Below are 18,691 nucleotides of genomic sequence, written 5' to 3' on the forward strand. Positions count from 1 at the left end.
TAAGCATTAACGAGAAATATGATTGTGTTTAAATGTCTAGTTTCTCTAGACTATTTGTCTTCCCTTTTGCACGGAATTTAAATAATCTAGATATTTTTGTCAAATTACACAAAATTGATGAGAAATTTAGTCCATTTAGATACTTTGAGATGAGTTTGGTTTGCTGTTTTTAAGCCCTTTTCAATTTTGCAAAACTCTCAAAACTTGTTTGGTCTATTATTTCTGAAAATACATTTCCGAAAACAATGTTAAACTTATAATATAAAACTCAAATACAATTTTGAGGTTTTGAATGTCTTCGGCGAAAATTATGAAAACACTCAAAACATGTAAAACAAATGTTTACATAGCGCTCGTTTGACCTTCATTAAATTAAAATTTATTTTTATCTCTTTTAGTGATTATTTACATTAAAATTTAAAAGAAAAAAAAAATGAACACTACTAAAAATATTCTCCTATTCACATCATTGTTATTTTTATTTTTAATATTTTGACAAAATAATTTATTGTTTATTGTTTATTTTATTTTTTTACATATTACTTGATAATATTTTGACAAAATATTATAAAATTCACCAACTTTAAATTGTACATACTACTTGATAATATACTAACATAAATTTCTTTTAGTTTATTGAATAATCAAATTTTATGAAATAAAATATCATAAAATAATTTCACAAAATTTTGAACCAAACACATTTTCTAATTTGAGGAACAAATTTTCTAAATTACAAACTAAATATGTTTTTAGCAATCTTAATAAAACAAACCCTCTAAACAAAAATAATGAAAATGAATTCAAAACTCGGAATTGAATCACAAATCAAAAGGCCAATAGTTTTCCTCGTCAACTTTGCCTAGATGACTTTTTAATAAAATGACATTATAGCCATTTTGCATGATAAATATACCCACATTTACAATTGTTGATGTCACACAAATTTCATTTGACTAATATATTGGCATCACAATTTTTCCATTGCACCACTTTCAAAATTCCCTAAAAGTTCTTGATTTTGTTTATTATCCCACTTATGTCTTAACCCATCTTCTCACTCTTATGCTCAGTCATCAATTGATATTTGGTTCATCATGATTTCGATCCAAATATTCAATTAGATGTGAGAGGTAAAAAAATCGTCATACTTTTGTATTTATTGTTATTTTTTATTAGAAATATGGGGAGCATATAATTTTTTTATGCCCTCTTCACTAGCGGACCCACATGAGGTCATATGGGGTCAAATAACCTCACAGTTTTTTGAAAAAAAATTTCTCCCCTTGCTTAAAACGTAATTTTCTGTCAAAGTAGTGAACCGATCCAATTAATTGTCCTAACCCAATACCCAAAAGCCCAAACCCAAATCTTATTGTAGTAGCATAGGTCTTATTTTCGTTAATGGTACGTTGTTAAAAAAAATTTCATTTTTGACCCTACAGTTCGAACTGTCTGAGTTCGCCCTGGCCCTCTTAACAGACTGTTTGAATAGAAGCAATCAAGAATAATATGTGCTAAATAATGAAATGCCGAGAGAGGAATGTAACAATAAAAAATTGGTAGGTAACACAGTACGAAAATGAGCAAAAGTTGAAAATATTAGTTCAATTAAAAAGTGATGGAATAAATGAAAAAAAAAAAGTGGTATCAATACATGTTCGTAATATGTGAAACAATTCTTTTCAAAAAGACTCCAGAATGTTAATTTTACCCAAGTAAAGCCAATTCTTTCCCAAAACATTTTTTATACCCCAAAACATCACAATTTCTTAACACGTGAGAAGACACCAAAACATCATCACTCACATTACACCTTGGCATATCCCATTTGTTAAAACAGAGTTCGTAAAAAAGAAATGATGTGTTGAGATGTCCACAATGTAAAGCAAGAACAGCCAAGAGGACAGTAAATCTCAACTTGATTTTATAAGTAGACTGCAGCCTTGTATAACTTTATAACTATGCACATCCCAATGCTGAGATAAGAACACAGTTCAAACCCACATAAGACTAATTTTTACCGTTACACAAAAGATAATCACTGCATCTATTAAATAACAATCGCGCCATTTCCAATAGTGTTTATTGCAATACCAGTTTAAATCATCATTCTATCTCTATCTGCTGCGGCATATCTTCTGCTTGAACCTCTCTGCTGCCACTAATTTCTTCTTCAGCAATAGCAGAGGCATCAACTGTTCTTGCAACCCATTCCTTCAGAGGGTCTTCATTCAAGTCAAGCCTTAGAAAACCTGCAAACATCCCTCCCAAGAAGGCAACTGGCTCCTGATAAATAAGAAAATTAACTCATTAGAAATCTTGTGGAAACAGGTATTACTTATGCTGCACAAAAGAAGGCCATAAGAAAACAAGTCGCTAGATAAAAAGAGAAAAAGGAAAAACAACAAACGAAAATAATGATTGTGTACTCTTCTTGACAGAATAAGTAAAGATAATTACAACACAGAAGACTTTAGTTAATAGAAAGCAGCTAATTCTCCTTTCTTCTCCTGCTAAATAACACTCAGAAGTTTCTGGACCTTCCCATCGCTTTAGGACAGACAACAATGTGAATATGGCACACGAATACTAAGACAAAAGACCCCCGATATATTGATTAAAGTGAATAGCTGCAACACCTTCATTCCCTATGATCAAACATATCATGACCCCGAATTTTGATGTCTAAATTGAAATCATAACAAGAAGATATTGTTGCAGTTCAATAAGAGCTATTAGATCAGCATAAGAGTCGACTAAATAAACAAAAAGATATACTTAAAAATAACAGTTTAAATGCTTCATTTGGAGGATGGAAAGGAGAAGCAAAAAATATAAAATAAAATAAATCAGTTCACAGGTACGACTCAATAATCTTTGCAACTACTTATTTGTGAAAAAGAGCTTCAGCCAACGAGCGCATTAGAAAAACATGCATGTTCTTATACAACATTGAGAACCATCATTGAATTGGTAAATTCCATGTTAACATAGATTCGAAGACTAGTTCAGATCTAGACACAGCAGCACAAAAAATAATAATAATAATAAATAAATTCTAAGGTCTATGGGAATAAAACGTTATGGATATTTTCATGTTACATATAATACCCGTACCCGAACCCAAATTTCCGGTCTAATCATCAAAATTGAAAAATTTAGGGGCTCATTTGAGAGTTAATCCACCTTCTAAGAACTTGTTGCAAACTTACCATAAGTACTAATTCCCAAATGTTTTTTATTAAATTCTTGGTCAAACACTTACGTAGAAAATTCTTGATTTACGCTTGATTGACCAAACATAAGGTAATGTGTAGTGTGAATGCATAAATGTAGAAATGATTGAGAGATTCTTGCTCATTTCACAAATTTCAAGGAAAAATTTCCACCATTATGAATTTTTCCTTAAAGATGCATGCCTAACCTTGTCCTATTTAAACCCCTCATTTACATTCACATGCTACCACTCACTATTATATTTTTTTAGTCCAAATAATATACACATACACATTCATAAGCCAAGGTGGAAATTGTAGAAGGATCAAGTCTCTATTACTCTTTCTTTCAAACTTCATTGTAGCTACACTGCCTATGTTGAATTATTGGTATGTTATGAATTTCAAGAAAATTATTATGGGTCCCATATGTTATGATATGATTATGATTATGTTAAGGAGACCAGAGTTTAGTAATGCTACACATAAAAATTCTTAACACCTATACTCTGTAAAATTCTTGTGTCTCTATTATTTTGATTATAATTACTGTGCTCTTTTAAGTTATACACAATAATAATTCATGACGTACTTATTGAGATTTTATAAATCTCACTCTATGATAATTCCCCCTTTCAAGCAATTAAAAATTGTTATGTTGGAATTAATTTCTTTCCTTCATTTTTCGCAGCTACATGATAAAACCAAAAATTTATTTATTTATTGAAGAAAAATAAAATTATTTCATGTTCTTATTTTAGTTCTTATGAAATAATTAAGTTTTATTTAATAACTCTCGAATTGTCAAGGATTCGGGCCGTCACATTACATGTCAAAATTTAAACAACCTGAACATTCCAAACCCAGTTTAGCATAGAATTAACCTCTTAAATGGACATTCCTAAAATCTAAGTACAAATATTTTAGTTATGATTTTCCTCAGTGCAAGTGTACAAAAGCAATGTTTTAAATTCACTTTTTGTGGAGTTTCATCACCATAGCACCAATCTCACTAGGAGTCTTCTTCTCTTTTCAGGCAATGCAATGATCCAAGGCAGTTGGATCAAGTCATGCTACAATGCTGACCAAGCCATAGCAAGATAAGCCTTGAGCAAATCAAGGGCATCTAGAATTCTGCAAAGAGGTTGAACTTCAACATACACACCCCAGTAGTCACTACGTCTAAGCCCTTTAGCAACAAACAAGCGAATTGTTTGATATCATACAAAGATGTACAACAAGGAAGCAGTGTGTCGTCTGCAAGAGTTGCTATCCCCATATTTTTGATAATTCAAATTGTTATCCTATTAACCCTGCAAAGTGCTCTTTAAAGCGTCCAAAACATCCTAAAACCAGTATCAATTTAATTGTACAGGAAAGAGCATAAATCAGAGACACGAGGAGATTGATGCTGTCATGCACTCCAGTAGTTCCTGGTTACCAGCTAAGGCACTATGCTAGCTACTTAAATAACAGTACCCTCTCTGCAGGCATCTTGGTAATGACACTTACGAGTAATTCTGACAAAGATTGGTATCATCGAGAAAAGTTCAGCTTCTTATAGGGATGCTCAGAGCATGTTCATTCTAGCAAGTGGAGTGCATGATTAGCTGAACTCCATAACAAAGGTACACATGCTCTACACCAAAAAGTACTATCCTCGACATCATAGAAGCACGAGTGTAATGAAATCTCAAAAGAGGGAGCTGAAAAGTAAGTCTTTATGGCAGTCTTCTTCTAAATGTCACAATTAGAAAAATGTAGAAGATTCCAGAAAGGATTTCATATCATCTGTTCACGCCAATAAATAATTAGTACAAAACCAAACTTCTCAAAACTAGTGTAACTCACTAATCCCCACTAATAATGGCGACAAAGGATAGCTATTATCTATTCCAATCATCACTGCTTACAAGGTATCTTGTTAATTAACATAATCTTTAAATGCTCCATTTCGATTGTAGAACTTAAAAAGCAGAAGTACAAGCAAATTGAGACCTTGTTTGTTGAACATTTTTTTCTTTTTCTCCGCTAACTAAAATTCCAAATCTAAACAAAGCTTAACTAGGACATCTACGGAAATAGACAGTTTGAATATTACGTATGGGTTCAAGAATTCGAGAAACGTGTGCCTGGATATGAATTACACGTGCTTGGGATAATTCAGAAAGAAATAAAGCCCCAGCGAAATTTCAAAATGCATATATTTTAATTTTACCTTAAGAGCTTCCTTGACAAGGGGATCTTGGGTAGGATTGTAGATAAAAGCCCTAACCCGGAACCCACCAGGCTTTGAGCTTGAATAACACGAATTAGACGAGGGGAAGGAAGAAATCAACTGTTTGCGTGGCACAACAGCTTTCCATCTGGGCTGTGACAAATAAAGATTGTGAAAATTAGCCTATAAACACGGCTAATCTGAAGATGGCAGTGAAACTCACTGTTGCTGATACTGCAGAAACATTCAAAAGCAAAGACATGATTTGCTTTGCTGCTTCTTCCTTCTCTTCCAATGTCGATTTTTCCTCCTCCTGCTCTACTAGAAATCAAACCAAAATTGCGAATTAATTGTTCCAATGGTCAGTACATATCTTCGATTTGTTAGTGAAGTTTAAAATATCGGATCACCGAATCTAGTTCTATATTTTCAATTGCTAATTAAAATTTAAAATGTCGAGCAATTAAACTTTAAAAATATTGTACATTATTCACAAAATTTTGAAAAATATTGTACATTACTGACTAAACTTTGAAAATAATATACATTACTCACTGTAAGCTTGATATTTTTCAAAATTCAACAGTTGTGCTAATGAGTAATATACAGCATATTTCAATGTTCAACGATCAAAATTCAACATTGTAAATTTCAGTGAACAATTTAAAATATGAACCTAAGTTCGGTGAATAATTGAAGATAAGTTCAATGATCAAAATTTGACATTTTAAATTTTATTGACCAATCAAAGACATAGACCCAAATTTAGTGACCATTGGAACAATTAACTCCAAAATTGTCGTATAATCCATGTGTAGTATTTAAAATGTCTTCCTAGTTATATTGCTAATCTTTTACATACTTTTAGTTGAAGGCGTAGGTTAAGTACATGAATGGTCAGTAAACTTTACGATATATTATTACTTGATAATTAAATTTAAAAATATATCTCAATGGTTTGTTTGAGCCAATTTTTCATCAAAATACATTTTTCAACAATAATTTGATTTCATTTCAACCCCACATTTTTCAATAAAATAATATTTTAATTAAATTCAAAAATTTCCTATTTTTTTAACCACACATTCTCCATCATAACACTATTTCAAAATATTTTTTTAAAAAAAGAAAAAAGGAACTCAAACAACACTTGAATTTTGTTAAGTGTTACTATTTCATAATTGAACAAAAAAATATATTTCGACGATCACTGATCCATGCACTATGTTATCCATCCATCACTCAAATGGAAAAATGCGTTAAGTTCAACAAACGGCGATTGATAACACGGTGTATAATTCAGTGACTATTGAGATACATTTTTTGAGTTCAATTGTGAAGTGATAATACTTAGCAAATTTTAGTGACCATTGAGATACTTTTTTTTAAGTTCGGTTATTAAATAGTAACAATTTCTTTTTTCCTTAAACCGACTTCTGTGAAAGAATAAACCAAAGAAAATGAAGGGAAAAAAGTTGAAATTTTATAATTTGAACATTTTTTAATTTTTCTATATCATTCTCTTTCAACGTACCTATTGTTTTTCTTTCAATTTTTTTTATATGAAGTTCGAGATCCGGTGATCTGATATCAGTTATTCTAAAAATCAAACGTACTTTCACCCCGATGAAGACTATATACCGAATAAAAATAGAACATTTTCCCCTTCATTTTCTTTAGTTTCTTCTTTCATAGAGGTCGATTTGAGGGAAAAAATTTATCACTTAATAATCGAACTTAAAAATGTATCTCAATTGTTACTAAATTTCGTCAAATGTTACTACTTCATATCTGAATTAAAAAATGTATCTTAATAATCACTGAACCATACATCATATTACCCATCAATCACTCAAATTGACGTTATTTGTTGAATTTAACAGATTTTTCTATTTGAGTGATGGATGGATTACATGGTTCATAATTCAATGATTATTGAGATACATTTTTAAATTCAGTTATGAAGTAATAACACTTGGAAAAGTTTAGTAACTATTGTGATACATTTTTAAATTCAATTATTAAGTAATAATATATGGCAAAGTTCAGTAATCATTCATGTAATTAACAATCGTACACAGAAAAGAGTTTGTTCTTGTCTGTGCCACATCTTTCGCTTGAATCTTTGCAGCCCATATTTTGTAACAAAATCCTCCATATTTATGGTTTGTATTCGATTGGAACTTGACCTTTTGAGATGTCTTTGCTTGTTTACTGTTCTTTAAAAATTCATTCATTCTTATATTTATTTTTGTTAGGAAAATATGTAATTGGCAAATCTGTGATCAAGGACCAAATTGTCAAAATTGTAAAGTCAAGGACCAAATTGTCAATGTCTAATAGTTCAGGGACTAGAGTTGCAATTAACTAAAGTTTATAGGCTAGGTCTAGGGTTGTGTGGGATGCCTCGAAGATGCAAGCGGCGCTTTGATTTCGCTAGAGTCTCGCCCTGACCTCGCTCGAGCCACAATTGCAGAACCAACTTTGCTGGACTCACGCTGAGCCATCGCTCAAGCGAAATGTACGTCGCTCGAGGCTAGCCAGTACCTCGCTCGAGCGACCGCGTTACCTAGCCTATTCTAATTTTAAACGCTCGCGAATGTTTGACGCTCCACATTACCGTATATCAACCTCTATATATACTAAACGTCCTATTCGTGTTCATAAACCCGAAAATTCACATTGAAAACACTTTGAATATTCTTTCAATTCCTTGACAACCAAAAATCCAAATCATTCTCTCCAAGGATCAAAAGCCAAAGAAATCCTTCATTGTTCTCATACCAATCTTTGGCTTGTTGAGTAAAAACATCAAATCCATAAATACCAAAACACCTGTCTCACAACTCCAATTAAACTTCCAGAAGATCATCAGTTTGAAGATCCGGGAAGGATTTGCTTGAAGAGCTGGAGTGCATGACGATTCACGGGAGGTAGAAATTATACAAGGCTGGGATTTAGTATGGATCTGCAAAATCCAGGAGGGTCTTGAGTTCATACAGCAAGGAGGTCAGAAAATTGAGAGTGTCAATGATGTCTGGCATGCTGTAAGTTGGTTTCTACAATAGTGAATCTCTACTGGATTGTGCCCGGAGTTTTTACCCAGTTGGGTTTCTCCGTCAACATGTTTATTGTGTTTTTACCGCTTTAATTTATTTACTTGTCAATGGTAATCCAACATAAGTAGATAAAGCACGTGAATTAATCTGGACAAATTATAATTTGTGTGACTTGTTGCATGAATTATTCAAAAAGTTTTTAATTCCGCAAGAACACCTATTCACCCCCCTCTAGGTGTTAGTTGGGTCAAACGATAGGTTTTTCAATTTTTAACAACACATCTCACAAAAAAATATTTTAAAAGTAAACACAAAAATTTTCTCTATATTTTAACTATACATTCTTAAAAAATCACTATTGCAAATTTCATTTTCTTTGAAAAACTCAAGCATCGAACATGGGTTTAAAAATTTTAAGTGTATTCAATATTGATACTTTGATATTCTCTAAAAGTTACGATATAACAATTAAATCTTTTAGAAGTATTTGAATATTGAGATATTCAAATTGTTAATGACTTTTAAAAACTTTAATAAAAATCTCTAGGTACTAATTTTTAAATTGAAAAGTATAAAAATAAAATCTCAAAGTTTGTCTCTCGTTCATTCCAATATTTTTTGGAGATTGACTAAAAATAACATTTATTTATCTCTTGTTCCTTTCAATATTTTTATTTCATTTTCCCTTTTACGGACGTTAAAGCCATGATTAATTTTTTTTTTCTACTGGTTACATCTCTCTCTCTCTCTCTCTCGCTTTTATTGTTTATCTCCATTCTCTATGAAAAAAATTAAATTGTAGCTAAAAGATTCTTATAACATTTTTCTTGTTTCACCATTCTTTTATGGGAAAAATCTCTTTATAATTAAATTATAAGATTTTAAATAAGAAATACTAATTTATAATCAAATCTAAATATATTATTTTTTATTTACAGAAGTTTACAAAAAAAAAAAAATTTCATTAAGTTCATACAATATATAATAATCCATGAAATTCACAAAAGTCATTATTTAAAGAAGTCTATGAAAATCCTCAAAAGTCTCAATGGAATGCACCCCTTTAATATTGAGGGCCGTTATATGGATAAGTCCCAACCCTCAAATAGGGGGCTGCCACGTTGGCCATTGTTTGGATAGGGGCCTATTCAAGTAGTTTTTTCCTTTAATTCCTATCAAGAAAAGTGACAACAAACAATATCAACTTTGACCTTTTTTTTTTTTTTTTTTTCACTATTGCAAATTTCATTTTCTTTGAAAAACTCAAGCATCGAACATGGGTTTAAAAATTTTAAGTGTATTCAATATTGATACTTTGATATTCTCTAAAAGTTACGATATAACAATTAAATCTTTTAGAAGTATTTGAATATTGAGATATTCAAATTGTTAATGACTTTTAAAAACTTTAATAAAAATCTCTAGGTACTAATTTTTAAATTGAAAAGTATAAAAATAAAATCTCAAAGTTTGTCTCTCGTTCATTCCAATATTTTTTGGAGATTGACTAAAAATAACATTTATTTATCTCTTGTTCCTTTCAATATTTTTATTTCATTTTCCCTTTTACGGACGTTAAAGCCATGATTAATTTTTTTTTTCTACTGGTTACATCTCTCTCTCTCTCTCTCTCGCTTTTATTGTTTATCTCCATTCTCTATGAAAAAAATTAAATTGTAGCTAAAAGATTCTTATAACATTTTTCTTGTTTCACCATTCTTTTATGGGAAAAATCTCTTTATAATTAAATTATAAGATTTTAAATAAGAAATACTAATTTATAATCAAATCTAAATATATTATTTTTTATTTACAGAAGTTTACAAAAAAAAAAAACTTTCATTAAGTTCATACAATATATAATAATCCATGAAATTCACAAAAGTCATTATTTAAAGAAGTCTATGAAAATCCTCAAAAGTCTCAATGGAATGCACCCCTTTAATATTGAGGGCCGTTATATGGATAAGTCCCAACCCTCAAATAGGGGGCTGCCACGTTGGCCATTGTTTGGATAGGGGCCTATTCAAGTAGTTTTTTCCTTTAATTCCTATCAAGAAAAGTGACAACAAACAATATCAACTTTGACCTTTTTTTTTTTTTTTTTTTAAAAGCCCTGCGGGGCATAGTCTAGTGGTGCAAAGGACAAGAGTGAAATATCTCACGCCTTGCTGCCAGCCGCAGTGTGGAGATTCGATTCTTGAGATATGGAATTGGACTCCTTGCATGCGCAGTGTACATGCAGCTCTTGTTCCCTAGCCTGTTGAGACACATCTCGCGATTTACTTCCCTCACAAAACTCTATGGGTGGATCGGTGGGGGCCCTCAAGGTTGTGGTTCAACCTTTTTTTTTTTTTTTTTTTTAACTTTTACCTTTTTTTTTCCCCAACTACTACTAGATTTTCAAAATTGTTTTATATCCATCAATCTCACTCCTTTTCATTTAAAAATAACATTTTATTTATTTATTTATTTATTTTGTGGTCAGTAATAGAATGGTTAATTTTTTGAATGGTTAAAAATGGCGAATGTGAAATAACCTTAAAAAAACTTTGACAACAGAGAAACAAATTTAAAAAATTGAAGTGTAGTTACCTCTAAAAACAACTTTATAGGTACAGTCAATAGTGCCAATTTGAAATTTTGGTTTTAACTTTAATCTAAATCGAAAACAACTTTAAAATTACATTGACTAATGTAATTTTTTACTCATGGAGTGATTTTCACTCGGGTTTTGCTTCACGTACATATCCTGGTGTATAGCCCCCTCATAAAAGAAGGGGATCCGCATCCCCTTACAAGCAGGGGGTCTGCACTTTTTTATATTGGACGCAGGCCTCCATCACAAGCTGTAACACTGAGCTTGACAACACAGTGTACAAAGATCAAAACCCTTTATCTCACATATGGACTAGACTTTCCTTGCCAAAATTTAAGTTTACACGTTTGGTGTAATATATCACCACTCTCTCATGTTTCAGCAATTTTGAGACTGAAATCAAGTCGAAGAAATGGAAGTTACTGGCATGACTATTTCTTCTGGTCAAATGAAAGATATCACCATACAATATTGTAGTCGTACAAGACGCAATAAAGGACAAGAGAGATTATTCGATAACCGTGAGATGTCTCTTTACTTTTCACTTCCTATCACTCAATCTTTTTACGCATTCTTCATGAGCGGCCATACGGGCGGATATATAAACTTTTGAATAGGAATTTCGAAAACTACTACTGAACACACAATAAAAGGAAACAGAGAATAGTCAGGATGACTCAACATTAATGCATTAACGGCACATTCAAAGACACACATACAGCCCCTGTTCAGTTCAACAAAAAATTTAAATTTTAGTAAATTTTGATAAAAGTTGATAAAACACGTGGTTTAATAGTTGTGAATCCCATGAAACGTAGGTAAAAATGAGTTTGAGCAAAAATGAATTTTAGAAAAATGGGAACGTTCAGAACCAGAATCTCAAAAGTAAGCAATTTTGAAGAGACAACCAGAGCCTAGTTTCATGAGCGCGCACATACCACGATGTCAAATAACAAGAAGATTCTAGTCAAGACTTACACAAAAAAGAAATAAAGGACATCCTACTTGCTGCCATACTGCTAATTATACATAATGTTTGAAATTCTCACACTGTTCTACTAGTAAGATATATGAATGCTTGAACCTGGGATTCAATTTGAGTCCATAGAAAACATTGTACCTGCTGGTGTGCCTGCAAAACAAAAATCATAACTCGACTTGGATTGCGTGGACTTATGTGCATATGTCAAGTCTTAAGTCACGTCTAACATTTTATGTGAAATCACGTTTCAACTTTTCAAGTGAGCTTGCATTTGCAAGCAATCAGCTCCAGCATGATAATTTTTTTGTTGCCGTGGCTGGATTGTGTAAGCCAAAATAAACAATATCAGCATAAGAAGATTATAGAGAGTAAGTGTTAGAGAACAGGATACTTAAGTTTTTATATGGAAGGTTCGATGGAAGGAAACTGGTGGAAACCGATTTAACCTCACATTTTCTTGATTTTTTGAAATGTGAAAAATGATAACAAACTATTGTATAAATTGTAAAGTTTCTCTCTTGATCATGTCTACATGCTCAATTCCTAGATTTACCCTTTGGATCCGAGCATGAGAACAGGCTTTCCTCGTAGTTTTCCTTCCTTTTCTTATAGTGAAAGATAAGATCCATAAGACTCTCAAATGATGACAAAAGGCAAAACAGCTAATACTTCAAATGGATCAACGCCTCATGGATCACACGAATGTGCCCTCATCCAGCTAAAGGTACAAAGTAAATTTATGGAACAGAAACTTACATATAGCCATTATTAACTATCTAGTTTACCCATACACTAAAAAGAAATGAACAGTGCAAAGTGCAAACCTCCACAAACAATTAGAAAGAAGCTTCTCGTTCCAAAAGAAAACACTCAAAACATACCCATCAATACCTGGAAACTTGAGATATTGCAGAGATTCTCAAAAAACGCTGACTCCACTATAACCAGGATTCATGTTTTTCCCCTTAATTTAAGCACATTTCATATCAGAAAGATTTCTATATAGTTCCATCGCATAGCATGAAGTACTGAGGGAATGGTTTAAACTCTTTCTTGAAAGAGAATTTGCTTCTCGATTGATATTATATAGAGAGTGAAACAAGAGAAACATATAGCAATAGGCAAGACAGCCATAAGCAATTTCTATTTATTGGTCTAATAATCTTACATGAATTGAGGTACTCAATCAACCAAGCAAAAACTACAATGGCACTCAGAAATCTGAACACAAATACTGGAGATTGAATTTGTCAATACCAGCATCATTACCATGAAACCACAATGCAAATTATGCAATGCACAATAACAAACACCTTATTTCTACTGAAGCTAGAGCTAGATAATTACGGGATTGGACTTATCTTGTGTCTTCTAAAAACACAAGAAGCAACTAACCAACGAAAAAGACAACTGCTGACTTAACATACAATGCATATGCAATATTAACAACACTCGTTAGGCAGACCAACAACATCTGATCAATAATAAACGACGAATTGGATTCTCTTACAGCACTCTGATTGGCATACATTCCGACTAACAATCAATTCGCATCACCTTCCCTTCGTTGTTCAGAGGATTGAGGTGGATGGCCGGATAAAGATGCCAGCAAATTGAGGTGGTGCCCTTGTACTTGAGCTATGGGCAAGTAATTACCAACCCTTGCAGCTGATGCTTCACCCATCCCCAACGGCTGTTGCTGCTGAAGAAACCTCAAGGAAGCCGAAGGCTGCTGCTGCTGCTGGGGATTATTCGATGCGGCAGCTGCAACCACCATTTCACCAGGAGGCGCAGCGAAGCTCCAGACTTGTCCAAAATCTGACCTGGCAGGCAAAGCCCAAAACCCTCCAGCAGCCACCGTGGGACCCACGGCAGCCGTAACATCATCTTTCGAGATGTGGTGTTGGTGTTGTTCTTCATCGTCTGGACGGAGACGCTTACCGAGAAGGAACGGCGTCGGTGCAAGCAAAGATTGAGAATGAGAATGAGACTTGTGGTCTAGGGCAGCAGAGACGGAAGAAGAGCTACGGGTGGAGGCAGAGACGGTGGAGAAATTGGCAGGGGTAGTACCAGTACCAGTGGCGGCTATAATCGACGGCTCCGCGTGGCGTAGAAGCCACTCAATCGTCTGTCCATCAGACTTGTGGCCAAGCTCACGAGTCAGCTGGAAAACCCTGGCGGCGCAGATAATAGGCATGCGGATACGGCGGCCTCTGCCGTCGACCTTGCTATGGCGGTCCTTAGCCGGCGGTTTCTTCACCCCCAACGCACCGTTATTATTTCCGTTGCCTCCGGCCCTCTGAGAAGGATCTATAATTGCTCCTCCATCACCGTTGCCGTCAGCTGCCGACGTTGACATAGTAGAATTAATAAAGATACTTCACTGATTAGCTAACTAACAGTGTCAGTATAGAATTCTCGTAGATACTAAATTGAGGAAGAATTGAGGGTTTTGAGTTGGAATTGAAATGAAATTAGGTGTGTTTGATTTGGGAATTGGGATTTGGGAGTGAGTATGAGAAGGGGGGGAACTAAGAGACTAATGATTGAGCGGCAGGAGCTGGTGGAGACAGGAAGAGGGCACATGGGTGGATGGGGTCCACATGTAAACCCTATGTCACGCACTTCATAACCTTTCTGTCCTAACACGCGCCATTCGAAAAAACTGTAAATGAAAGAATTAGAGCACATGCCTATAAACTATGGAACGTCGAAAGTTCGAATCCTTCCTCATCCACAACTAGTCGAAAAGGGCCTCTTACTATGGGACGCTTGACTCTACCCGAACTTTTCTAGTTCGCCCGCAATGAAAACGTAAAAAACGATCATTTTTGTTTGACCCAAAATTTAAGAGCACATATAAATAAATAGAAATGATTGACAAATAAGTAAATAATATTTGTGAGTCTATCGAATGTGTAGATACAAATATTTATATAGGGAATCAAATGAATTGGGATAGTACAATTAAAAATTTGATCACGAGTCTCTTGGTTACCTCACGATACACTATGATTAACGAAAAATATTTTTAATTTTACAATTAATTTTTAGATGTCAAACCCAAATCCCTAATAATACTAATTTTCTCTTGTAATTAGCGAATCATTCTATTTGGTGTGCTCGATTTATTAAAAAAAAAGATGTTTAATATAATAGAAATACCTTTTAAGACTTTTTCTGGTGATCGAGCTGAAACATAGTGTAAATATCAATAATTGTTCCTCAAACGGGTTATTTATTAGTACATATTTGATTCCCAATTTTTTAAAAGTGAGAATGAAAAATATAGTCGTTACGGAATTCACACAAGATATAGAAAGTCAAATATGATGGCTTAATGTGATGGATAACAATTATATTTTTTATTTTTATGGCGAAAGAATGGATATCCAACGGAGGCATAATATTAAACTAGTAAATATTAAATAAAATCTTAATGCAAGTTCCACTATAAATAAACAAGTAAATATTATTGTCCTAAAGTTTACTCATAACAGCATTGCACTAATTATGTTCAACTACCTACATTGTTTTTATTATAGTTGTAGTTAATAGTCATTTTAATTTATAAAGATATTTAAATTTATTAAATTAAGCACATTGCCAAAATAAATAAATAAATAAAAATACAGAGAGAAATGAAATGTAAGAAACTGAAAGAAACGAAAGAAGACTCTGTTTGATGTTAAGAAAGACGTCTGGTGTGGTCCAAAGGCAAAGGCAAAGGCTAAAGGGAATTTAAGAAGGTGGGACCCTCCCTAACGCAATGCAATCCCAATGTTTTTCAAATTCATATTCTCTTGGACAAATTTATATATAAATATTATTATCAATTAATTATGGAGTGAAAAAGAGGAAACGAGTGTAATACTTTGTTGAATTTTCAATGAAATAAATTTTATTTTGACTTAGTTGGGTTGTTGAACTTTAATTAAATTTCAAATTTCACAATCACTCACTCATTTTTTTGTAAATTTCTAAATTGTTAGCCATACTGCAATAATTTTTCACTTCGTAAAGTGATTATATTTTATACTTTTAATATAGATATTATCATAATCTTACTTTTCCCGTTTTCAGTTCTGGAGTGCCACGTAGCGATGAAATATGAATTGGGAAATTAAAGTTTAGCGACTCGACTAAAGATTAGTTGAAAGCTCGGGTGGCCGTGGACGAGAAAATAATTTTGATACCAGTTTTTATTATTTTTTATTTTTTATATATCAATGATGGAACATTCCTTTGCTAATTTCCACTTGATGACGAGATTATCCTAATGATCTCATTATTATATAACAAACCGCAATCATTGTGGTCCCTAAAGCAACTGGATTTCATGCCCAATATTTGAGCAAGGCCCACACTTGATGGAACTAAGTCTATGGGCCACGTCATTGTAGGCCCATTATTTAATTGGGCTCATTGGCCCGGTTTCTCTTCTGTATTACCCTTTTTAGATTTCCAATTCCAAGGACTTTGGGGGAAAACAAACCCTAATCGGGCAATTCCAATTTCCAACATCAAATCGAGATTACTGTGAAGCTCTTTATTCGTTCTTGTAATTGTAATCGAGTGAAAGAAGTCAGCTGAATTGCTCAATTCGAGTACGGGAAATGGCAGGAAGAGAAGTTCGAGAGTACACAAACCTTACGGATCCCAAAGGTAGGTCACTCTTTTTGTGCGAATGTTCTCAAGTGCTTTGTTTATGTGAAAATTGATTATCAAATCGGACGCAGATAAAAAATTGGGGAAGGGAAAGGACAGAGTAGATGATGAAGAAATTACTTTTCAACGCATGGTCGCCAAGGTTAGCGAATCTTGTCTCTCCTCCCTTTGCCGAGCCTGTAGATTATGGAAAGTAAAAAAATCACTTTTATGGCGAATTTGGCATCATGTTTCTGTGATAATTTAAAGAACTTTTAATTGATTATGTTCCTGAGTTTACTTTTCATTTTCTTTTTATGCCCCATTTGGACGAGCTGTAAGAATTCTAGGGCTGGGATCCTTTACTAGAAATAGTTTTTTCGTTTTTCTATTTTAAAAAAAAAATAAAACCAGTGATGAGATTTTTATACTAATTGGAGCTTCAGAGGGTAGAGATTATCGTTGTGTTGCAAGAACCTTCAGTATAGCCCTATTCATGTAATCGAAGCAAGATACTTAACTTGTGGCTTTTCTATCAAGATTCAAGATGGCTATGTGACATTACTTAGATTAAGCTGTGTTACCTGACCAATGTTATATGAAATTAAGCCCTTGTTTGTCAACCATTCTCCCACATTCTACCACATTATTTTTTCTACAATACTGATTTTCAACCACACATTCTCCATTAAAATAATATCACACATATATCAAAAACTTTTCCTTCTTTTTTAACCACACATTTCAACATCAATCACTATTCCATACTCCAATTTTTGAAATTAAAGGGCCACAAACAGGGCCTAAGTTGCATTTGAAGCCAAAATATTTCAGAGTTTTTTCTTCTGTCCTTCACATGTCTCCCAAGTAGAATGCAAATATTGAGGATAATGCTACTGGAGGCTATTATATATAGTGGCATCCTTAGTAGAAGAAATACTCTTCAGCCCTCATCTTTTAGGAATTGAGAGAGAGCCTTTCTACGTGATGTGAAATAGGGGGAGGAATGAAAGGATTGACCAAGATTACATGCAATGAGGTTGAATATAGAAGCGTCTTTTGTAAGTTCAGTTAGTATAAGTGAGGTTTATATGAAATCTTCAATCATTCTTGTTCTTCTACTCTGCATTCTCAAGTCTTGAGAATCCTGTAACACGGAAATTTGAACATTTGGGAGTTTTCTGATAACATGCCCCGGCAGGGATCTTGGCTTCCTCAACTGGGTGGCTGATATACACAGATGCAAGAGGTTGCAGGAGAACGTGGAGGTTACCTTCATGGACGAGGCGGTATAAATTGTCTACTCTCCTATCATACTGTTTTGATCCTTCGTTTATATAAATTTGATTGTCGTGCTTGTGTATGTGATTGCAAGTATAAAATATATCACAAGTAGTTCTTGATCTTTGTTAAGTTTCAATAAGCAGCCTTGGACAGCGATGATTTACTTTATCTCAAGGAGCAGATGGAGGCTGAGGAAGATGCGGAACGTCTTCTACGCCGTACAGAGAAACGTGCATTTGCTGCTTTTAAGATATCCTTTTATTTTCCTCAAGTACTATTAAGTGATGATGAGGAATCATTAATGCAAAACTCTGCAATTGGTAAAAGATTTTCTTAACTAGATTGAGAAAAGAAGTTATTTCCTAGGGTTTCTCTCTCTTTTCTTCAGAAGTTGCTATGAAATTGTCATGATTATCATTATATAAAGGGTAAATTGCAGCTGGGTTCCCTAACCTTTGAAGGATGTGAATTGATGGGGTTCCCAACCTTTGATTTCTAACACATGGAGCCCTAAACCTTTCAAATGTTTGCGGTTGAGGTCCTTTTGTGTCTGAAACTATCAGTTTGAACATTATGTCAGGTTTTAAATAAAATGGTCATTGTACCCTTATTTTGATATAAAACAAATAAATAATAAAAAAAATGAATAAAGAAAAGTAAAAATAACAGATCCCCAACACCCTT

At 33.4% G+C, this 18,691-nt stretch overlaps 3 protein-coding genes across 4 annotated transcripts in view; 1 reads left to right on the plus strand and 2 right to left on the minus strand.

Moving 5' to 3' along the window:
- Positions 1 to 1,903: 1,903 nt before the first annotated feature.
- Positions 1,904 to 5,848, minus strand: LOC111401753 (UPF0426 protein At1g28150, chloroplastic). Its single transcript, XM_023029636.1, has 3 exons — positions 5,660 to 5,848; positions 5,437 to 5,589; positions 1,904 to 2,289 (listed from the first exon to the last, which is right to left on the minus strand). Exons 1-3 carry the CDS (start codon positions 5,696 to 5,698, stop codon positions 2,110 to 2,112), a joined length of 372 nt encoding a protein of 123 aa, XP_022885404.1. The 5' UTR covers positions 5,699 to 5,848; the 3' UTR covers positions 1,904 to 2,109.
- A 7,338-nt stretch (positions 5,849 to 13,186) lies between these two features.
- LOC111401754 (transcription factor TCP7-like) lies at positions 13,187 to 14,624 on the minus strand. Its single transcript, XM_023029637.1, has one exon. It carries the CDS (start codon positions 14,433 to 14,435, stop codon positions 13,620 to 13,622), a length of 816 nt encoding a protein of 271 aa, XP_022885405.1. The 5' UTR covers positions 14,436 to 14,624; the 3' UTR covers positions 13,187 to 13,619.
- Positions 14,625 to 16,544: 1,920 nt separating this feature from the next.
- Positions 16,545 to 18,691, plus strand: part of LOC111401755 — a 3,880-nt gene continuing 1,733 nt past the window's right edge. The window contains exons 1-4 of one of the 2 annotated variants that reach the window (XM_023029639.1): positions 16,545 to 16,741; positions 16,816 to 16,886; positions 17,925 to 18,012; positions 18,151 to 18,257. In XM_023029639.1, coding sequence (XP_022885407.1) covers positions 17,964 to 18,012; positions 18,151 to 18,257 — 156 coding nt within the window. In that variant the 5' untranslated portion in view covers positions 16,545 to 16,741; positions 16,816 to 16,886; positions 17,925 to 17,963. The remainder of the gene's footprint in view (positions 16,742 to 16,815; positions 16,887 to 17,924; positions 18,013 to 18,150; positions 18,258 to 18,691) is intronic. The other variant, XM_023029638.1, reaches the window with a different exon arrangement.

Source organism: Olea europaea, chromosome 10 (assembly GCF_002742605.1).
Source record: "Olea europaea var. sylvestris chromosome 10, O_europaea_v1, whole genome shotgun sequence".
Classification (NCBI taxonomy): domain Eukaryota; kingdom Viridiplantae; phylum Streptophyta; class Magnoliopsida; order Lamiales; family Oleaceae; genus Olea; species Olea europaea.